This window comes from Gobio gobio (assembly GCF_949357685.1).
Source record: "Gobio gobio genome assembly, chromosome: 3".
NCBI classification, from domain to species: domain Eukaryota; kingdom Metazoa; phylum Chordata; class Actinopteri; order Cypriniformes; family Gobionidae; genus Gobio; species Gobio gobio.
Genome location: NC_137099.1, coordinates 49874239 through 49894468, shown reverse-complemented (window position 1 = coordinate 49894468; position 20230 = coordinate 49874239). Strand labels below are relative to the sequence as shown.

Here is a 20230-nt window from a genome sequence, read left to right as displayed (position 1 = left end):
ACTGAATGACCACAAGAGGGCGGCAGACGTGTTCGGTTTCAGCTGAAACTTCCTACAGGGACTGTATTTGTAACGTGATGGTGCAGTTATGTCTCAGGAGGTAGTACTCTGGTGCTGAATTATTACCATAGTAATGCAGTTTGAATGCTTTAAAAAGTTTTTCTGATGGCTTTAAATATTTGTTTCCATGTTGATCTGCATGTCGAACTTACTTGATAACTTACAAAGTGATAAATGAAGTTAGCTAAATCTAATGAAAGCCCCATTGGAAAAAAAGAAGAAACCAATCATGTAGTCTGTCTGTCTCTCTCTATCTCTGTGTGTGTGTGTGTGTGTGTGTGTGTGTGTGTGTGTGTGTGTGTGTGTGTGTGTGTGTGTGTGTGTGTGTGTGTGTGTGTGTGTGTGTGTGTGTGTGTGTGTGTGTGTGTGTGGGCATGTTTTTGTGAAATATCAGGACACAAATGTGTATAATGACATGGGTATGACATAGGTATTACAAAAAGAGGGTGAAATATGAGGGCGTTCCCCATGTCCTCACTTTTCAAAATGCTTATAAATCACACAGAATTAGGATTTTTTTCACAAAAAGTGAACTGCACAGTCTCCTGTGAGGGTTATGTTTAGGGGCAGGGGCAGTGTAGGGGGATAGAAAATACGGTTTGTACGGTATAAAAACCATTACGCCTATGGAATGTCCCCACATTTCACAAAAACCCCCGTATGTGTGCGTGCGTGCGTGCGTGCGTGTATATATATATATGTATGTAATGTATATTAGATTACAAATGAATATTCAACACAAAAAAATTACTTGTAGAATATTCATGTTTAACCTAATCCATAATCATTCTCGCACAGGTTAACCAGGTAAACCCTATGTTTATGGGCACAAAATGTCCCCACAAGGGTGGCAATATTAAAAAAAACTTGTCGGTACATTTTTTGGTCCCCATGAGAATAACAGCTTATAAATCATACTAAGTGATGTTTTTTGAAAATGTAAAAATGCAGAAAGTTTTGGGTAGGTTGGATGGAATATAAGTCCCCATAAAACATGGGGGAAAAAAACATTGCGTGTGTGTTGTGTGTTATAAGTTTTTAAATTATTAATAGATTGTATATGAATATTCTACAAAATAAAAAACAGGGATAGTATGTCCTCATTTATAGTTAAATGTGTGTGAGAGATCTGAATATGTAAACTTGTTTGTGTTGGAGAGCATGAATTTTATCATTGGGATATTAATAAATACTGGCAGACAGTCTTGTTGACCACACATGACCTTTTATTGGCTATATCCACAGGTTTCAACTGACAATCATTTCTGCAGAAAAGGACTACAAGTTAGTAAAAATGAATGAAATGATAAAGGCCTTAATCAAAGTTACTTATCAGAACAATTGGCCATTGAAACTCACAGTTAAGAACCAATAATCAATCAGAAATACTCTCATCATCCGGAAATCTGAGGTGTTCTTTTATGATTTGGAAAACTGTTGATCGCTGTCCGCTCAAACTTTGCTCAGACTACAGCATAATGTAGAATCAGTCTTTGCACTTTGCACTAGTACACTGCTAATGTGGGCTCCTTCCATTCGAATTTCACAGATTGTGAACGCAAGCTTCTCAAGGAAGTAATCTCATGCTCTTTATCTTATTAGTAACAGCCCTCAATGTTTCACTGTTGTTTCCACAAACCAGCTCTCAGAAAAAAAGACAGTGAAGAACTGTTTAGCAGAGACACAAAACGGAGACAAACCCTTTAATGACTGCTGTTAAATATCAGCTTTGTGAATAGTCAATGCCGTCCTTCATATTAGTACAGTAACTAGGGGGCAAAATGATGACCATTCCTCTTTCAGGTTTTTTTTTATTTCATTTTTTTTTACTTCTGCCATTTTTTATGACCGTTGCTGTTTGCATCTAAAATTCATCAGCTCATGCAGTCTGCCCAAGCTTTTGTGTTTTTGCCATTAAATAATGGTCAGTGTGATTTTGCCAAGTAAGACGTTCCTGGATCAACATATTTTAGTTGATCCTGGAACAACATTCCTGTCCGAAAATGTAGTCCTAACACTACCCATATCCCTAAAATCAGGGTGAATAACGCTGATGTAGAATCAACTAACCCTAGTTGTAAGCCTAAACTTGACATAAACTCGAAACTTGTCTCTCAAATCTGATTGGTTGATGTTCCAGGATCAGTTGTCGATCCAGGGGCATGCTGTACTTGGTGAAATCAAGTTCACCTTAAAGGATATATCATCCACATACAACATATAGCGCTAAAACGTACAGAACATGTGTCTTTCAATTGTAGTTCCAGTCATTTCTTTGGGTTATGGAAAGGTTTATATTCTCTTCTTGGGAACAACATAAAATAAAACAATTTTACATTCAAACCAAACAAATATGAAACCATTATCAGGGTAGAGGAGAAAAGAAAATATATAAAATGCAGGTAGTTTTAACTCTTTTGACATACCTGTTATCATAAACATTTGACGTTAAATTGACCATTTTTATACATTTCAGTAAATTATGTGTAGAACTGTGGATGTTTTACAAACAAAGGGACAATTTAGTTGGTCAGGAGTAATAATTACAATAAATAATAAAATAATTGGAAAGAAATCTTTTTTTCTATATATCATATTAAATTCAAAGACATAGTTTAAAGCAAAAGACATGTCCCTGCTACAAACGTGACAAAGGTGAAACGCCCTTTCTTGCCCTTGGAAATATTTTGAATTTAAATGCAGCTTTACGGAGGGCAAGCGTGTGAAAATGTTGTTTCCAACAACATCAAGGATGTGAGACTGCCTGTGGTGACATTTCATGTAATGTTGTTTTATTGTCTCTTGTCGAACAATACTTTGTGCTGATTGGGCATGATCTTTATCATCATCATCATGGCTGCATGCGCAGAGAGACTAGAAAGAATGTGGCCTACAATCTTTTCTATGGCTAATGCAATTATCATCACAGTTATTGCTAGATACACTCTAACCTACAGTTTATGAAATCAGGAGACTCATAATGTAAGTTAGTGAAACGAGAAACAAGGCATTATGTTTAACGTATATCAGCGGTGGTCATTTCTTTTCAATAAATAGTTTATTTTTTGCTAGTATGCCATGATGAACGACTGTGCAACGAAACTATCAGCATTTGTTTCACCTCACACGTACACCTATCCATTACAGTACCATTCACATACAAATCAAAATAAGATTGATTATTTATCATCATGTGTGGTTGAAATTGTTGAGGTGAAAAGGATGATGCCCTGACAGTTTTTCTTATCAGAATAATAACAAAATACCACGTACAACATTCAGCTAATGGCTAATCCAAAAAATGTAAACATCAGAATCTCACCTTCGAGGAGTAAAATTCTGGATAGAAAATGTTATTGTTAAAAAAACAGCACGTTTCGCTAAATAATTCTCCCAACTCCTCCCGACGTAGATCTAGTTGCTGCAGATCGCTAACTTTGGTTTGGTAACTGTTTGATAGAAACAGTACAAAAAAATACTGCTGTATAAAAAAAATGAATCAAGCTCTCAAGTTTCCTCATGAAAATTGCACAGCATTATTTTTTAAAAATTGTTTTCTTCCTCAAAATAAGCTGGTATTATAAGTGTCGTCGCAGTTGCCTTTCTTTCTCACTCGTTTTTACTTTCTACGCTTTTCCCCAAAACTACGATTTCTCCTGCTGCACTTCTAACCCAGTTCTATATTATTTATACCGTCAAGTCATCTGACCTTGCCCGACTGCTGGCCTTGCTCAGGCTGCTGAGCGGTCGCGTGTCTTCTATCGTCTCACTGGCTTCCACATCTGCTTCGACGGCCATCTCGTCGTCATCTTCATCCCTTTGTAGAACTCCCGGCGCTGCACTCTGCCCTATCACAGTCGTCTGGGCGTAGGAGGGCAGCGTTTCATCGTACACCTTAGACACGTCTTTTTTAGGTGTGGTCACCTGGTCAGATTTCTCCTCAAATGGCTCGTACGGAGCCGACAGCCGGCCAGCCTCCATCCCCCCTACCTCAGTCAGGGGGAAGAAGTGCGACGTGGCTCTGTCCTCTTCCAGCAACTTGTAGCCTTTGGATTTCTGGATAGAGGAGGCTGCTATGGAAGGCAAGGCCTTCTCGGCTGCCCCTGGTCCCTCGACTTGCGGCCGCACGGGTTTACGGAACACGAAGTGGATCTTTTTCAAGCCTAAATGGCTGATTTCCACAAAGTTGAGGAAAAGTGAGACACAGGCCACGGCTAACATGAAGATGATGAAAATGGTTTTCTCTGTAGGTCTTGAGACAAAGCAGTCAACCGTGTTTGGGCACGGCCAACGGCTGCACTTGTACAGCGGCAGAATTCGGAAGCCATACAAGTAGTACTGGCCCACCACGAAGCCTACCTCGAAGAGAGTCTTGAAGATAATGTGGCAGATATAGGTCCTCAAGAGAGTGCCCTCTAGACGAAACTTCTTGCTGCCCTTTGTGCTCGTCTCCTTGGCCGTGCGGACGCTTCCTTGATCGGGCGCGAGCGGCAGCCTCTCCTCGTTCATCTCTTGCTGCCTGTTGAGTTCAGCCTCCTCCCGTTCCTTGCGCTTCTCCTCCATGTGTACATGGTGGACGGCGTGGCCCACGTACACCAAAGAGGGTGTGGAAACAAAGATGATCTGGAGTACCCACAGCCGAATGTGCGAGATGGGGAATGCCTCGTCGTAGCAAACGTTCTCGCAACCCGGCTGCTGCGTGTTGCACACGTAATCCGATTGCTCGTCGCCCCACACGAACTCCGCGGCTGTGCCCAAGATGAGGATTCGGAAGATGAAGAGGACCGTGAGCCACACCCTACCAATTACCGTCGAATGCTCATTTACTTCCTCGAGGATGTTGCCCAAGAAACTCCAGTCACCCATGGTTGACTGTCAGCACTGTGGAACAAACAAAAGAGATGTTTGAAAGCAGCCAGAGATGTGAAGGAATCTTATTTGTCTAGAACTCAGGTTATACTTTGTGATTTTAGATCTGTTGTAAAGGTCATTTCGTTTTTGATAGAGTTGTTCTTAAAAATCATATTTGCGCCATCGGTACCATATGATATTTTGATAGATAATCAAATCAAACAACGACACTGTATATTTTCCCACTCTGGTCTAACAAAACAAGCCAAACAAGTCACATCCCAACTCTAAAAATTCTCTACAACTGAATCAAATGCATAGCTTCGCACCAAAGGTGCTCTATATAGAACAAACGGCAATATAGGTAAACAGTATAAAATGGGCAACTTGCCACAGTAAGAGCTCCAGAGTATGCGTGTTCCCCCTTCTCTTGGCACACTGTGGTGTGAAGTGAACTTTTTGCTCTCTGGTTCCCACCTATGGCCTCCAATCCTTGTCGCCCGAGTGAGCAGAAGTGAATGAATCCAGTCTGATGGTTGGTTTTTAGTTTGCTGCAATATTTAAGCTGGGAGCCAGACAGCCTTTATTCAGAGGGCGACGCACGGTGACGCGTAGCACAATAGGATTCACAAACACAAATGGGAATGTGGCAGTATGTGGCACTTGCATTGGGAAAAGGGCCTTTTTAAACATAATCTAAACTTGACATGGTGCTAATTAAAGCATGTTTATTAGATCCATTACACTGTCACTTGAGTTGGAACTAGCAGTGTTATTAATCATCTATCTCTGGTCACATTTCTCAGAAACATTGTTCTTTGATTTACAGGAAGTGAGCATTGACGTGGTAAGGTTTACATGGAAATTTTTGCTCCAAAATGTACCAGGCTAATGCTATGCTAAATGCTAAAACCATCAGAGAAAGTGGACTCAGTGATAGATTTGTTATTTTTGACGGCTAGGGAATGCTATAGCTTAAAAGCTAGCAACAGGCTAGTTTGAAAAATAGCAACAAAACGATTATATGGTTCTTTCAACTTCTCTTTTTCAAAATAACAATCCTAATCAAACAAACTATATAATAGAGATGTATGATATGGTTGATACTACTAGATCAAACTTAGTAAAGAGAAATTAATCTTATTTTGTATCTTCTGTGACAGGGCATGGCTAAAAACTCAATGTTATCATGAAAATGATGATAGTTTCTTATGGTAAAGTGGAACCAGTTTTATTTTTTGCATACATTACAAGTCATGAAAGTGAACATGCATTTGGATTTTAAAATGCAGATATGTAACTTTTAAATACAGTAGGTCAAGCAAAGTTTTACACATGCTTCTTGACTCAAACGCATCCAGTCTAATTAGTCAGAACCACGAAATAATCCCTCTCTAGACAATGCTTTAGCCCGTGTGGACCACTTTTTATCCAACTGGAATGTGCTCTAGAGATGACATCATGGACTAAGCATTGCCATTGGCTGATACTAAAGAATGATGTTCAGTGGGTGGTTATGCGAATGTTTGGAGTGCGGAGGCAGGGCATTTGCATGTATGCAAAAATGTTTTCATATTAAACACTAGTAACTCCTCTGCAAAAGTAGATGTTAAAACAGTTATTGCTATTATACAAAGTCTAACAGGATAACCCAGTTGACCCTGTTGCATTGACTATAGAATGAAATACAAAATCAGGCAGATCACCTAAAAATACCCCTCTACTATCATTTTAACTGAAGAAAATAACTGGATCAACAGTGAAGGATCTGAGATTATCCAGTGACTGGGTTGTGTGCACCATGATTTTTCAAAACACCGGTGTTAAAGGTTGGGAAAACAAATATAAGTACATGGGAATGTTCCCTATTTCAGCTATTATTTAAGACCATCTCAAGCCTTAGCAGGTTTTAAGCTGGTCTTCAGCTGGTTGGCAAATCTAGTCTCCCAGGCTGACAAGTGCCCCAAACCCCTCTCAAACCAGCAAAAACCAGGTTTGGAGAAAATCCAAGTCTTAAAGGGATAGTTCACCCAAAAACGAAAATGTGATGTTGTTCTGCTTACCCCTAAGGCATCCAAGACGTAGTTGTCTTCGTTTCTTCAGTAGAACACAAATGGAGATTTTTAACTCCAACCGTTGCTGTGTGTCACTCATATAATGCTTGTCAATGGGGTCTAATTCTATTAGAGTAAAAAAAACATGGACAGACAACTTCAAATTAAGCCCCGCGGCTCTTGACGACACATTGATGTCTTAAGACACAAAACGATCGGTTTCTGAGAGAAACCGAACGGTATTTATGCAATTAATTTCACCTCATATCAGACGAATGCTTCAGCTCTCCAGACTGCCATCACTTCCTGTCAGTGAGGTCAAATAGCAGGCGGGTCATAGATATGTATACATAGATTCCTCATTCGAGCGATCCAAGCAGAAACTAATGGGGAATCTATGTATATATCTATGACCCGGCTGCTATTTTACCTATTCATTTAAAGTTGTCTGTCCATGTTTTTTTTACTCAAATAGAATTAGACCCCATTGACAAGCATTATATGAGTGACACACAGCAACGGTTGGAGTTAAAAATCTTCATTTGTGTTCTACTGAAGAAACGAAGACACCTACATCTTGGATGCCTTAGGGGTAAGCAGAAAAACATCACATTTTCGTTTTTGGGTGAACTATCCCTTTAAGCAACTTTGGCAACTGATGTAGCCCTACAATAAATAAACAATGTATTCTATTCTAACCTTTGCAAGTGCTTGTCTAAAGTCAACTCTTGGGTTCATGGGTTCACAAACAGAGCCCTACATAAGTAGCTCAACACCATCTGCATAGAGTCCGCAAAAATTTGGAGCAAACAGTCCTCATGTTAGCTTGACCCTGGAGCCTTCATTTAAAGGTGCTACTTGTTGATATTGCTGGCGCTGGCAGCCTAAGCCAGCAGCAGAGTGGTGAATGGGTGTTGGGATTTCAAACAATGGCATGATGTCATTATGAAGTCCGCTGTGTCTATTAAACGTGCGCATTGAGGCATGATCCCAGATTGTGCGAATGAAGCAGGCCCCAGGCTATGGCTAAGCATTGGACCATCCCTCAAACAAAGTTATCTTACAGGGATCTGCCTACATGCTGTTACACTATGTTTCCTGCTCCTGAGGGACTATTTAGCTGACTGCCATAAAACTACGTAGGATACAGTGAAAGGGTAGCATTAGCATATAGGTAGCATTAACCGTTAGCAGGGGAAAGGCTGGGGAAAACGCATACTGTACTGCTCTCAATCTCAGTACATGAAAACTGTATCTGTTGGATAACTAAGGCAAGTTGAGTGCGACAGTGTAGGTTTACTTATAAAATTCCAAGTAATATAAAGTCTCAATCATTCTAAGTTCTGAATTACTAAACAAACTATTGCTTTTCCAGCCATTGTCATTATATTTGATCTAAGAACCCACTTTCTGAAATGTTGGTCCAAACCTGCTCCTGTAGGGGCACTGTCCTCCAACCCTGTTACAGATCCTATGATCATTACAAATCACACTGTACAACATGGATCTAATAAACTTGGGTACGACATGCATGTAGACTGTACGATGATGACACCTATTGAATCTTAGGCTATGGCGCAAGTTAGTATAGAAGAATAATACTTCATCAGTATGCGCTAGTGGTAAACAAATAAACCAAGATGAATCGCACTTTGGCAATTGTGGTTTTTATGTGTACTGAAAAAAAGAGGAGGGAGTGAAAGAGGAGAAAATGTACACTGTCATGGATAAGGAAAAAAGGCCAACTTGGCATGACAATTTTGCAAATGTAGTTTTAAGTAGTTTTAAGTTTTAGCGCCATGTTGTCTTGATCAATATGCCATTTCATGTAGCATTTTTATAGGCTAGTCAGTAGGTGTAGGTCGTAGCAGCAAACACACTGTGATCATGCTAAATTTCAGACACTTTGAGAAAAATATCGCAGACAATGGGCGTCTTTGAACCTCTGTTTAGGAGCCACGACCACAGAAATCGCCACGATTGGTCTTCTTTCGCCTGGGACTGCCTACCGGGCATTAAACACACCAAGTTCCTCAAGCTAACCAGCTAATCAAGCTCTTCAGATTCACTAGAAACTTCCAGGCAAATGTGTTGGAGCAGGTTGGATCTAAAGTGTGCAGGACGTTGGCCCACCAGGAGCAGGATTGGACACCCCTGGTCTAGCTGACGGATGATTTACATCATGGTTGACCAGGGAAGTTTTGCTTATTAAGTTAGTTTGGAAGCCTGCTGGGAAAATCAGTTCACTGCATCCAATTCTGGAGAGCAACATCCAAAACACAACATATACTGGCCTTTCCAGATGGACTACACATTTGTACGGAATAGATGGGGTTACTTAGGCCCAATCCCAATTCTATTTTATACCCCTTTGCCTTCCCCTACACCAACCCGTTCCCCTTGCCCCTTGAAACAGTGCCAAGGCGTGAAAATATTCCCCTAAGAAATGGGACACCACTACTATACCATTACACGTCATCATACCCCGTTTCTTTTATTAGTGTCCAGTGACATTTAACCAGTATGAACAGCAATGAAGTGCGTAGGCTTTATCTAACAGAAATCAGGCGCGAGCACGTTTAACAAATGACTCACTCTCAACAGAGTTTTGCGCTGTATTTGGACTTAATAAAATGGCGCTCGTTTTCAATTCAAAAACGTATGAGCCAGAGTTTCCTAAGATGATACAGAACATACAAGACTAGTGAAACTGCTTTACCATCGGGCCAGATGTTCTCTTTGTGTATTAATCGTTCCATCACGTGCTGGTCCGAGCCGGCCGGTACGGATATGGTTTAGTTATCTACTGTGGTGCTGCGATAATGTCAGTCGTTGCCTTGGTAACCCAAGAGTTTACAGACGATATGTATTGTAAATATCGACTGCGTTATGAAGGATGACCAGATATATATATTTTTAAACTATTATTAATATGTGTTCAAATCACTCAAATAGTGCGTTTAGCAAGCTACGGAGAAACTGGCAGCCAGGCGACACGCAAGTGATCGATCCCGAGTGGCAACATACACACTTTCTATGCAGCACGGTAGTCGGTGGAGGGAAACTCCTCATACCCCTTCGTTCGAAGTGTGGTCCTGAAAAATCTTCGTTTGAAGGGCTATCTGGCCCTTCCCCTTCCCCTTACCCCTACCACTCCAGCCAAAATAGAATCGAGACACCCCTACCCCTTCACGTGAACGCGCAAAACAAAGAGGTAGGGGAAAGGAAAGGGCTAAGGGGTAGAAATGGGATTGGGCCTTAATGTCTTTGTGAGCAATGTTATTAACACAATGTACCAGATTTAGTTTAAAAGTAGATTTCATTTCTAAATATTCTCCAGACTCACAGAGAACTCCTGCATGGTTTGACAGTGGTGCCTATCCTCTTGTTCTTCTGTGGTAATCCCCATTAATCCCTATTCCAGCGCCAGCCATTTGATGGATCCAATGCGGGTCTCTCTCGTCTCTGTTCTTTGTGCATACCAGAGATACCAGCAACAATAAGGAGGATTTACCTGATTCAGTTCACTTCCATTCCACGTGGGAGACTGAAGAGTGAATGAAGCCTTATTGCAGACACGCAGCACAGAATTATAGAATGATTTAATAATATCTCTGTATGCCACTTACTAGAGAAGCACAACCGCTTGGAATACAATGGAGAACACTCTTGGCGTACATCTTAAGCATTGGGTTTGGTTGACCCATTGTTAGAGTTGACAAACGTCCAGTTAATAAAGATAAGCTCTCGCTGGAAATCTAATATTGGACCTTCACTGGAACACTGTCCTTTTTGGTTTCGATTGCAAAAGCCTAAACATCCATATGTGTGGCTAAATGATTACCTCCAGGATCCGGAATGTACTGGAAGACAAGGTGTCCACATGCATAGCATTGGGTTTAAAATAGTTATTTTCCTGGAAGTAGGGTAACAAACAACTATCTAACCACACCCTAACCAAGAGTCCCAGCCTTCTATAAGCTTTAATGCATCACATACGATACTGAATTGGCAGGAGAAAGGGTGGAGAAAAGGTGATCAATTGTTCGGTCCAATCTCAAAGGAAATGGATATGAGACTTCCTGTGTGTGTACATGTTGGTTAGGGTACAGCAAGAGGAAAGAAAGGCCTACGGCAATACAATAGAAAGACGGAAAGTAAAGTGGTCACACTGAAAGACTGAGTCCAATGGCCCTGAAAAGTAAAGAACATGGGATGTCTAAGGAGGTTAAAAGGGTCAAATCATCTTGACAATCAACCTGGCCATCAATTTAATTTGTCTTAAAGGTTAAAGGTGACATGAAATAAAAAGTATCCATTTTGTAAATGCGTGTTGTTGATCTTATTGTGAACTATTGTTGTCTTTATTATAAACTCGTAATTCTTAAATAAAATGTCATAACGTGATCTTCCAGACTTCTCTCTTTTGACGTATGGTGGACTTCCATCTTTTGGTTAATAAAACCAAAGGTCAATAAAATCGTCTACATAGTTGTTAATGCATGTACATAAGCTTCAAAGAATCCAGGATTCTGCTGACTCATTAACAATTCAATCTAGTTCATTTGAAAATCTACATATGAGGAACAAGGCACTGAGTAGCAACTCTACTAACCAAAGAAATGCATGCAACAGTCACTGGCGTGTAGGAACTTCTGGTTTGTCTGGCTCTTTCTCTCAGCCAGGTTTCTGTCAGGGAGTAGTCAGAGGGGTCTCTAACACTAGGTTGTAGAAGGGTCCACTCTCTTTTAGGTGATAACCCTGATGCACAGGGCGTTTTTATCACTTGCTAGCATTCTGCAGCTTTGTGGCTCCCTGTAAAAAGAGATAGAGGAGATTTTAGCGTCATGATTAGTTTCACAAATCATGTGCAAAAAACAATACCTGTCTTGGCTGCAATTTTCACACATTCATTGCTTTTTTAGGTGACTACAAAGACATGAGCTCTGTTAAAAAAAAAAAATGAAATGTTCACTTAAGTTGCACTTATACCACACAAAATGTGTTTCATTGCATTAAATACATTATCAAACAAGATAATTATTTCAAAGAAAATAGCACAAGCAAAAGATTAAAAAAATATTAAATAAAATAAAAATAGATCCTGTATATTGCAGTAAATGACATTTATTTAGATCCTTCCTCCTTGAGTGAAACTATTCACACATCCAATAAAAATAGCTCAGTTCTGAGAAAAGCTCTAGCATAATTCATTTGTAGATGCCTACTTGATGGGTTTTTTTTTTAACCTCTGCCCACATAATCTTTAGTCTAAATGTCAGATCTGAAAAGAGTCTACGGTATCAGCACAACCATTGTGACGAATACAAATTTCGATAAAAGATTTTTGCTGAGTGTTGGAAAGCCAACAAACCTTTTCTCCATTGTTTCCAAAGGGTGAACAAGAAAATAAGCTTTGACACCAGAACACAAGAGGAGATGGAGACAGACACCAAGAGGTTGTTCTGCTTTTTTTTTGTCTATTTAGAGCGATATCACTTTGAACGTTGCCAATGTTTTGTTTGGCTTTTGAGAATGTTTGCAGAGGCCTTTTGCGTAATAATCCGCTCAGCTGTTTATAACAACAATGCTGACAACAATAAAGGTCAATATGAGTGACAGAAGCATAAAAGCAATAAATAAAGGAAAAGTGTGTCTTTTCATGCGTGATCATCAGGTGGATTAACGCTGTCTAGGTGGGTAAAATGTGAGGGGTCAGGGCAGGTCACAATCCTTACAATGGTCCGTGCAATGATTTCCAATGGTTCAAATATAATTGATATGACTAACGCTATTTAACACTTAAATGAATACATGAGGTGTGAGCAGAGCTGAGAAAAAACACTGCTGACCTTTAGCCGTTTGAGCAATATATAGCGTTGGTCCATATTATCATTTATACCCCTCACTGACCTCGTTTCAGACTTAGGTGTGGTGCGGTTTTGGCACATTGACGATTGTCTTCACACGAACCCGTGGCTGAGCTAAATGAAGAGAAAGGCATTTTATCGCTGTCCGTATGACCAGGGCTGATGAGAGAGTGCTGTTGATCTGTGGTGTTGATGACAACTTCAAGTACCACAGTCACACTTTACCTTGAGTGGTTCTGCTCCCAGAGCAGCTCTGTTAAGGGAACACAAGCAACATTGGTTTGTATTATTGGTCGTGTTTATTAAGACAAGCTTCACTCTTACTACTGCTTCTATTACGATTAGAGATTAAAACCTTTACTATGCAATCGTACATACAAGTTTTGCCAAGCAATTACAAGAAAACTGTTCAAAAATACCCGTAGACTAACAGTGAAAGAGGGAAAATAAGCCAATAATAGAACAGTCAGCTCTTTTGACTTGGCCATTCAAGGCATAGTTCACCCAAGGCCATAAGACTTTCCTTCATCTTCTGAATACAAATGAAGATCTTTTTGATTAAATCTGAGAGATTTCGGTCCCTCAATAGACAGCTAAGCTACTGACACACTGACAAAGTTCATTAAGAGATTGTGAAACTAATCCATATGAACTGAGCGGTTTAGTCCAAAAAAGATATCGCTTGACATGATTAACAGATTGAATTTAGGCTTTATTCGCATATTGACATTCATCAGCTCACACGTCAAAGGAAGATCAAACATGTTTGCTTGAAGTGTGAGAACCAATGAGGTTCATTCTCATGGTGTTACACAGCACGTTTGAGCTTCTGTGAGAACCAATGAGGTTCATTCTCGTGTTACGCAGCACGTTTGAGCTTCAGCAAGAACCAATGAGGTTCATTCTCGTGTGTTACGCAGCACGTTTGAGCTTCAGCAAGAACCAATGAGGTTCATTCTCGTGTTACGCAGCACGTTTGAGCTTCAGCACGAACCAATGAGGTTCATTCTCGTGTTACGCAGCACGTTTGAGCTTCTGTGAGAACCAATGAGGTTCATTCTTGTGTTATGCAGCACGTTTGAGCTTCTGAAAGAACCAATGAGGTTCATTCTCGTGTTACGCAGCACGTTTGAGCTTCTGCAAGAACCAATGAGGTTCATTCTCGTGTGTTACGCAGCACGCTTGGGCTTCTGTGAGAACCAATGAGGTTCATTCTCGTGTGTTACGCAGCACGTTTGAGCTTCTGCAAGAACCAATGAGGTTCATTCTTGTGTTACGCAGCACGTTTGAGCTTCTGAAAGAACCAATGAGGTTCATTCTCGTGTTACGCAGCACGTTTGAGCTTCTGCAAGAACCAATGAGGTTCATTCTCGTGTGTTACGCAGCATCTTTGAGCTTCAGCAAGAACCAGTGAGGTTCATTCTCGTGTTACGCAGCACGTTTGAGCTTCAGCAAGAACCAATGAGGTTCATTCTCGTGTTACGCAGCACGTTTGAGCTTCAGCAAGAACCAATGAGGTTCATTCTCGTGTTACGCAGCACGCTTGAGCTTCAGCAAGAACCAATGAGGTTCATTCTCGTGTTACGCAGCACATTTGAGCTTCAGCAAGAACCAATGAGGTTCATTCTCGTGTTACGCAGCACGCTTGAGCTTCAGCAAGAACCAATGAGGTTCATTCTCGTGTGTTACGCAGCACGTTTGAGCTTCAGCAAGAACCAATGAGGTTCATTCTCGTGTTACGCAGCACGTTTGAGCTTCAGCAAGAACCAATGAGGTTCATTCTCGTGTTACGCAACACGTTTGAGCTTCTGCAAGAACCAATGAGGTTCATTCTCGTGTTACGCAGCACGTTTGAGCTTCAGCAAGAACCAATGAGGTTCATTCTCGTGTGTTACGCAGCACGTTTGAGCTTCAGCAAGAACCAATGAGGTTCATTCTCGTGTTACGCAGCACGTTTGAGCTTCAGCAAGAACCAATGAGGTTCATTCTCGTGTGTTACGCAGCACGTTTGAGCTTCAGCAAGAACCAATGAGGTTCATTCTCGTGTGTTACGCAGCACGTTTGAGCTTCAGCAAGAACCAATGAGGTTCATTCTCGTGTTACGCAACACGTTTGAGCTTCTGCAAGAACCAATGAGGTTCATTCTCGTGTTACGCAGCACGTTTAGCCTGGATGCCAGCCGAACTTAGCCCCGCCCACAACAATTTTGCTCGGGCAGTTCGGTCTGGACTTTCTCCATAGAGAAGTAATTATGCCCGAACAGAAACTGTTCGGACCAATGAAATTGTCAGGGCGGGCTTTAGACGATGATGGACAGATGATAAACAGTAACGTAATCATCCACGTCATCAAAGGCGCTTGGGTTGATTTTGTTCTAATCCTAAACGGAGAACTTGTTCGTATATGCATTCACCATCACTATTTCTCTCAGAAATGATGATCGTGCTGGTAAGTAGGCCTACTCTGTGTATCCTTAAATTCTTTTTTTACAACACTGGCAAAGATCGTTTACACTCATCTTTTTCTTCTAACGTAACTTATTCCAGCGTGCGTGCAGACAGGGTTGCCAAGTTTTTACAACAAAACCCACCCAATTGGCAATTGCTACTCAAAACTAGCCAAAAACAAGCCCAATAGCTTTCCGGGGGGGGGTTCTCTGGGAAACAAATGGCATTTGGGGGGTAAGATATGTGTTATTTTGGCAGGGCTGCCTGCTAAAATTCGCATTCCTGGGTCTGTATATCACATAATTGGGGTCGCTTCAACCCACGGACATGGCAACACAGTGCAGTTGAGTTCTGTTGACATTTGACAACTTACGTTATGCGTCGCTCCGTTGCTCTATCCAATTGAGGTTTTTCCTGGCTCGGTTGAAACACGCCCCATAATCACAGCCCAACGGAGCAGTATCAGACTCAAATTCTGACTAGAATTGAGTATGACGACGTCAGGCTACAGCACGTTTGCACTTTAGCAAGAACCAATGAGGTTCATTCTCGTGTTACGCAGCACGTTTGAGCTTCAGCAAGAACCAATGAGGTTCATTCTCGTGTTACGCAGCACGTTTGAGCTTCAGCAAGAACCAATGAGGTTCATTCTCGTGTTACGCAGCACGTTTGAGCTTCAGCAAGAACCAATGAGGTTCATTCTCGTGTTACGCAGCACGTTTGAGCTTCAGCAAGAACCAATGAGGTTCATTCTCGTGTTACGCAGCACGTTTGAGCTTCAGCAAGAACCAATGAGGTTCATTCTCGTGTTACGCAGCACGTTTGAGCTTCAGCAAGAACCAATGAGGTTCATTCTCGTGTTACTCAACACGTTTGAGCTTCAGCAAGAACCAATGAGGTTCATTCTCGTGTTACTCAACACGTTTGAGCTTCAGCAAGAACCAATGAGGTTCATTCTCGTGTTACGCAGCACGTTTGAGCTTCAGCAAGAACCAATGAGGTTCATTCTCGTGTGTTTGTTCTCTCATGTCAAGCAGGTTCAGTTGAGCTTCTGTTTATGTTCACAGATCAATGTTTATATGTGAATAAAAGCCTAAATTCAATCTGTTCCTCAAATAAAGTGATCAGGTCTGTTCAGAAAATTGAACCGTTCAATTCATATGGATTAGTTTTACGATTTCGTTATGAACTTAGAAAATTGAACCGTTCAATTCATATGGATTAGTTTTACGATTTCGTTATGAACTTTTTGAAGTGTCAAAGTGGTAGTTGCATAGCTGTCAATGGAGGGACAGAAAGCTCTCAGACTGGTTTGGAACGTCATGACGGTGAGCAAATAATGAAAGAATTTTTATTTTTGGGTTAACTATCCTTTTAAGTAACAACCAGCTTAAACCACCCTGGCAACAACACACAATGCCATAGCATAATGAGCTGCATTTGTTGCAAGGAAAAGCACACTTAGTACATTCTTTATAATACTTATCTGATTTATATACTGATAACATGTTTAACTGATCAGAGATCATAATCCTAAGGACTTATGTCATTCCACTGTGAGTGTCAGCAACAGGAACAAAGAAACCAAACTCAAGACTGATAAAACTAAAAAGTGGCCCAAAGCTAGTATGGTCACATGGTGGCTCTCTTCAATGTCCTATTGCCAATACCATGTCTGAGGAAGCATCATGTGCCTGCATCACTCATATAAAAGTGAAGGATTATAAAAGAGATATTTGTTGTCGAGCTGGTAGTGTGCCATCTTACTTTTTTAAAAGGTTGTGAGGGAGGCAAGGAGAAGCATTGTAATTATAACAGCTTTAAAGGATGAGTAAATGTTCTGTTAGAGACAGGGCCGGATTTATCCATAGGCATTTTAACACTCTTAAAAATAAAGGTTCTTTATTAGCATTGATGGTTTCATGAAGAACCTGTAACATCCGTGAAGACTTTTCATTACACAAAAGGTTTGTAAAGTGGAAAACGGCTCTTTAGATAATGTTCTTCACAATAAGAAAAGCATGGTTCTTTTAAGAACATTTCACTAAAAGGTTCTTTGGGGAACCAAAAATGGTTCTTCTAAGGTATCACTGTGAAAAGAAATCCTTGGAACCTTATATTTCCATTTGAGCTTGATTTTAGAGACCCGAGGCACTTTGAATAGCTTGGCAGACACTGAAAACATGTTGATACTTGATGGCTTTTCTTAATCTTGATTATACGGATGATAAACTGATTATAAACAAAAATCAGCTTGATAATATGCTTCAAACAATCCCCATACAAAGTTTTACCATCACAGGAATAAATTACATTTTAAAATATAAAGAAAATATATATTTTTTATAAAATAGAGATGTAGATGAAGTCGAAGGGATTTTCTACACTCCAAAAAAAAAAAAAGCTGTTGAAGGAAAACTTTTCCACGAAATTTAATTATATTTCTCCAACACAATCGAATCGATTTGAAACTATTTGTTTTAATCTTGTTTTATGAACCTAAATTCATTTAGTCAAGACTACTAAATAGTGTCATTCCTACCAGATAAAGTATAAAGAGGGGTAGAACCTATGACCACGTAGACTGTGGGGAACTGTGTCAAACTAATTTATTTTATTTATTTCTATAAAAACTAATAGTCAATGCAACACTTGATCACATGCTAAGTGTAAAATTTGTAGCATGCAAGTGATCAAGTAAACTCCCTAGTTTCTCATCACTGGCATTAGCAGTTACAGCTCTTAGAGAACAGCATAGCCTAAGGCCACAAGGTCTACACTTCCGCACAATGGTAACTTTTAAATATCAAATATAACATCAAACTTTAACAGGTCTTTCCCTTTACTAGAAACCCATTAAATAGCAATTAATTTCAACACTTATGCCCCGTTTCCACCAAAATTACCCGGAACAATTTGTACCAGGAACTTTTTTTACAGAGACTTTTTTTCCCCCCAGACCTGCTGTCTGTGTTTCCACTGCGGTCTACAGTACCGTGAAGATTAGGCGAATTAGTCCAGAGACGTGGGACGGCGTGCGACTGTTCCTCCCAGTCACCGACGGACAGTAACTTAATAATTTTTGTGCGACACTGTCAAAACAATAACAAGTATGGAGGAGATGCAATCAGCGCTGCTTTTGCTAGGTATGTATTGGTTTACTAAAGAGGTAATTAACAAAACTGCGGAAAAGAGACGAGCACTGATACTAAAGCGTATTCTGAAAGCTCGTAAGGCTAGATTTAGAATAAGACAACGTATGTTATTATCAGCTATTACGGACATTGACCGTGAGATTGCGGAGACGAACGCGCGCCATCGGACAGAAAGAGCAAGACTGATATTTACTGAACGCAGAACGAACCGCACAAAAGACTTTTAAAAATGCCGGTTGAAATAAAATGCTGCGTTAGCTCAACCAATCAGCATGTTCAGCGCCCAAGTTCCACCCCCGAAAGTTCCCGAACTTTGAAAAAGTACTACCTCGCGAGCAGGGCTGTTTGGAGTCGGGGAAATATTTACCCGGAACTTCATTTAGACCCTGGTTCCTGCGGTCGAAACACACAGAGTACCAGCCCAAAGTTTCTAGTTCCTGGGGAAAGTTCCTGCAGTGGAAACGCGGCTTAACTCTCCTGATCCATCACTATGCAAAGCATGCTGGGAACTAGAAATACATTGCCCAGTTTCAGTCAGTCCAACAGCAATGATTCATGTAGTCCCAACACAAATGGTTTAGGTTAACTCAACATTTTATACATTTCATTTCATTTAACGCAAGAAAATTGAGTACAAATGGCAATTAAGTAAAAAACTAAAGATTTGTGTTGTTTAAGCTTATTTTATTTAAATAAACTGAACAAGCAGCTAAAATAATTTTGTGTATGAACTTTATCTTAATTATATTAAACTTCAAGAATTTTGAACATAAAACAATAAAATACCATGTATAATGGATGAGTATAACCTTCCTAAAAGAGTGCGTGATAATTTATGAAATATCTTCAAAAATATCTGCCTACTTGGTTTTGCTTGAGTCAGAGGCACATATAAAAAAAAAAAAAAAAAGCAAAATACGTTGAACGCAAGAAGTCGCATGAAACTTCTAGAGCTCAAAATAATTACCAGGAGACCACAAGCCTGAGTCGATTCCCCATTGTTTCTCAATACAATCTCACTTTCCTTCCTGATGATGAGATATTCCTCCAACTAAAATAGAGTGGCAGTGAAGCATTGTGAGAGGAGAGGGGAAAGAGGAGGAGAAGGAGGAGTAGAAGGAGGTGGAGAAGGAAAGGGAGGGGGGTACGGCTCTGTTGGTATTTCTTAACATGCCCTTTGAGTATGAGGGCACTTCCAGATCGTTCATGACGCTGGTCGGCCTGCTAGCAGCTGTTTCTGATTATCAGCACGTCTGTGATCTGTCGTCCCCTGGAAATTACCCTGACAGGACCAGGACTCATCTAAAAGGAAGACTGAATTGATTTGTTTATTTTGCACTAGATGCATCAGTATCTTTCCTGGGTGGAAACAACAGAGGTGACCATCTATAAAGACATTCACCTTTCCTTTCTCAAACCTAGCAGAGATTGCGAACAACTGCAGTGATTCATCCATCAATTCGAGCTTTATCGTTGAAGGACAGATTTCTTTTTGTCAACCGGGGTAATAGAGTCTCCATTTTCGCCAATGGTCTGTGGATTATACTGACAAGCCAACGAGGAGCGATCTGTCTGCAAACGGCCTTGCGTCCACAACTCGACCCTGACAGGAAGATACAACAGGGAAAAGAAGAACTAGTCCCGCTGAGGTGTCAACGTACCTGCTTCAGCTCTTCAACACCCGCACCAATAAGGCGGCATCAACAGTCTGACTCTATTCCAGATTGTTCAGTCTTTGATCTGAGACACTCGACCTCAGGCGTTAATCACAGAGAACATACGAACAGAAACCG

The 20230-nt window shown here is 40.5% G+C and overlaps 1 protein-coding gene across 3 annotated transcripts; it reads right to left on the bottom strand.

The window, feature by feature from the left end:
* Positions 1–1270: 1270 nt before the first annotated feature.
* gja8b (gap junction protein alpha 8 paralog b) lies at positions 1271–20209 on the bottom strand. 3 transcript variants are annotated; one of them, XM_079813561.1, is made up of 5 exons: positions 20099–20209; positions 13061–13088; positions 12879–12949; positions 11581–11780; positions 1271–4941 (listed from the first exon to the last, which is right to left on the bottom strand). In XM_079813561.1, the coding sequence occupies exon 5, from the start codon at positions 4924–4926 to the stop codon at positions 3748–3750; it is 1179 nt and encodes a 392-aa protein (XP_079669687.1). In that variant the 5' UTR covers positions 4927–4941; positions 11581–11780; positions 12879–12949; positions 13061–13088; positions 20099–20209; the 3' UTR covers positions 1271–3747. The 3 variants fall into 3 exon arrangements, with proteins under 3 accessions (XP_079669687.1, XP_079669689.1, XP_079669688.1); XM_079813563.1 differs by lacking the exon at positions 20099–20209 and adding an exon at positions 19405–19504 and having other exon boundaries at positions 12818–12949; XM_079813562.1 differs by lacking the exon at positions 20099–20209 and adding an exon at positions 19405–19504.
* Positions 20210–20230: the final 21 nt, after the last annotated feature.

What these genes read in the sequence shown, in the direction of transcription:
- gja8b (XM_079813561.1), bottom strand. Translation starts at nt 4,926, where the DNA reads ATGGGTGACTGGAGTTTCTTGGGCAACATCCTCGAGGAAGTAAATGAG.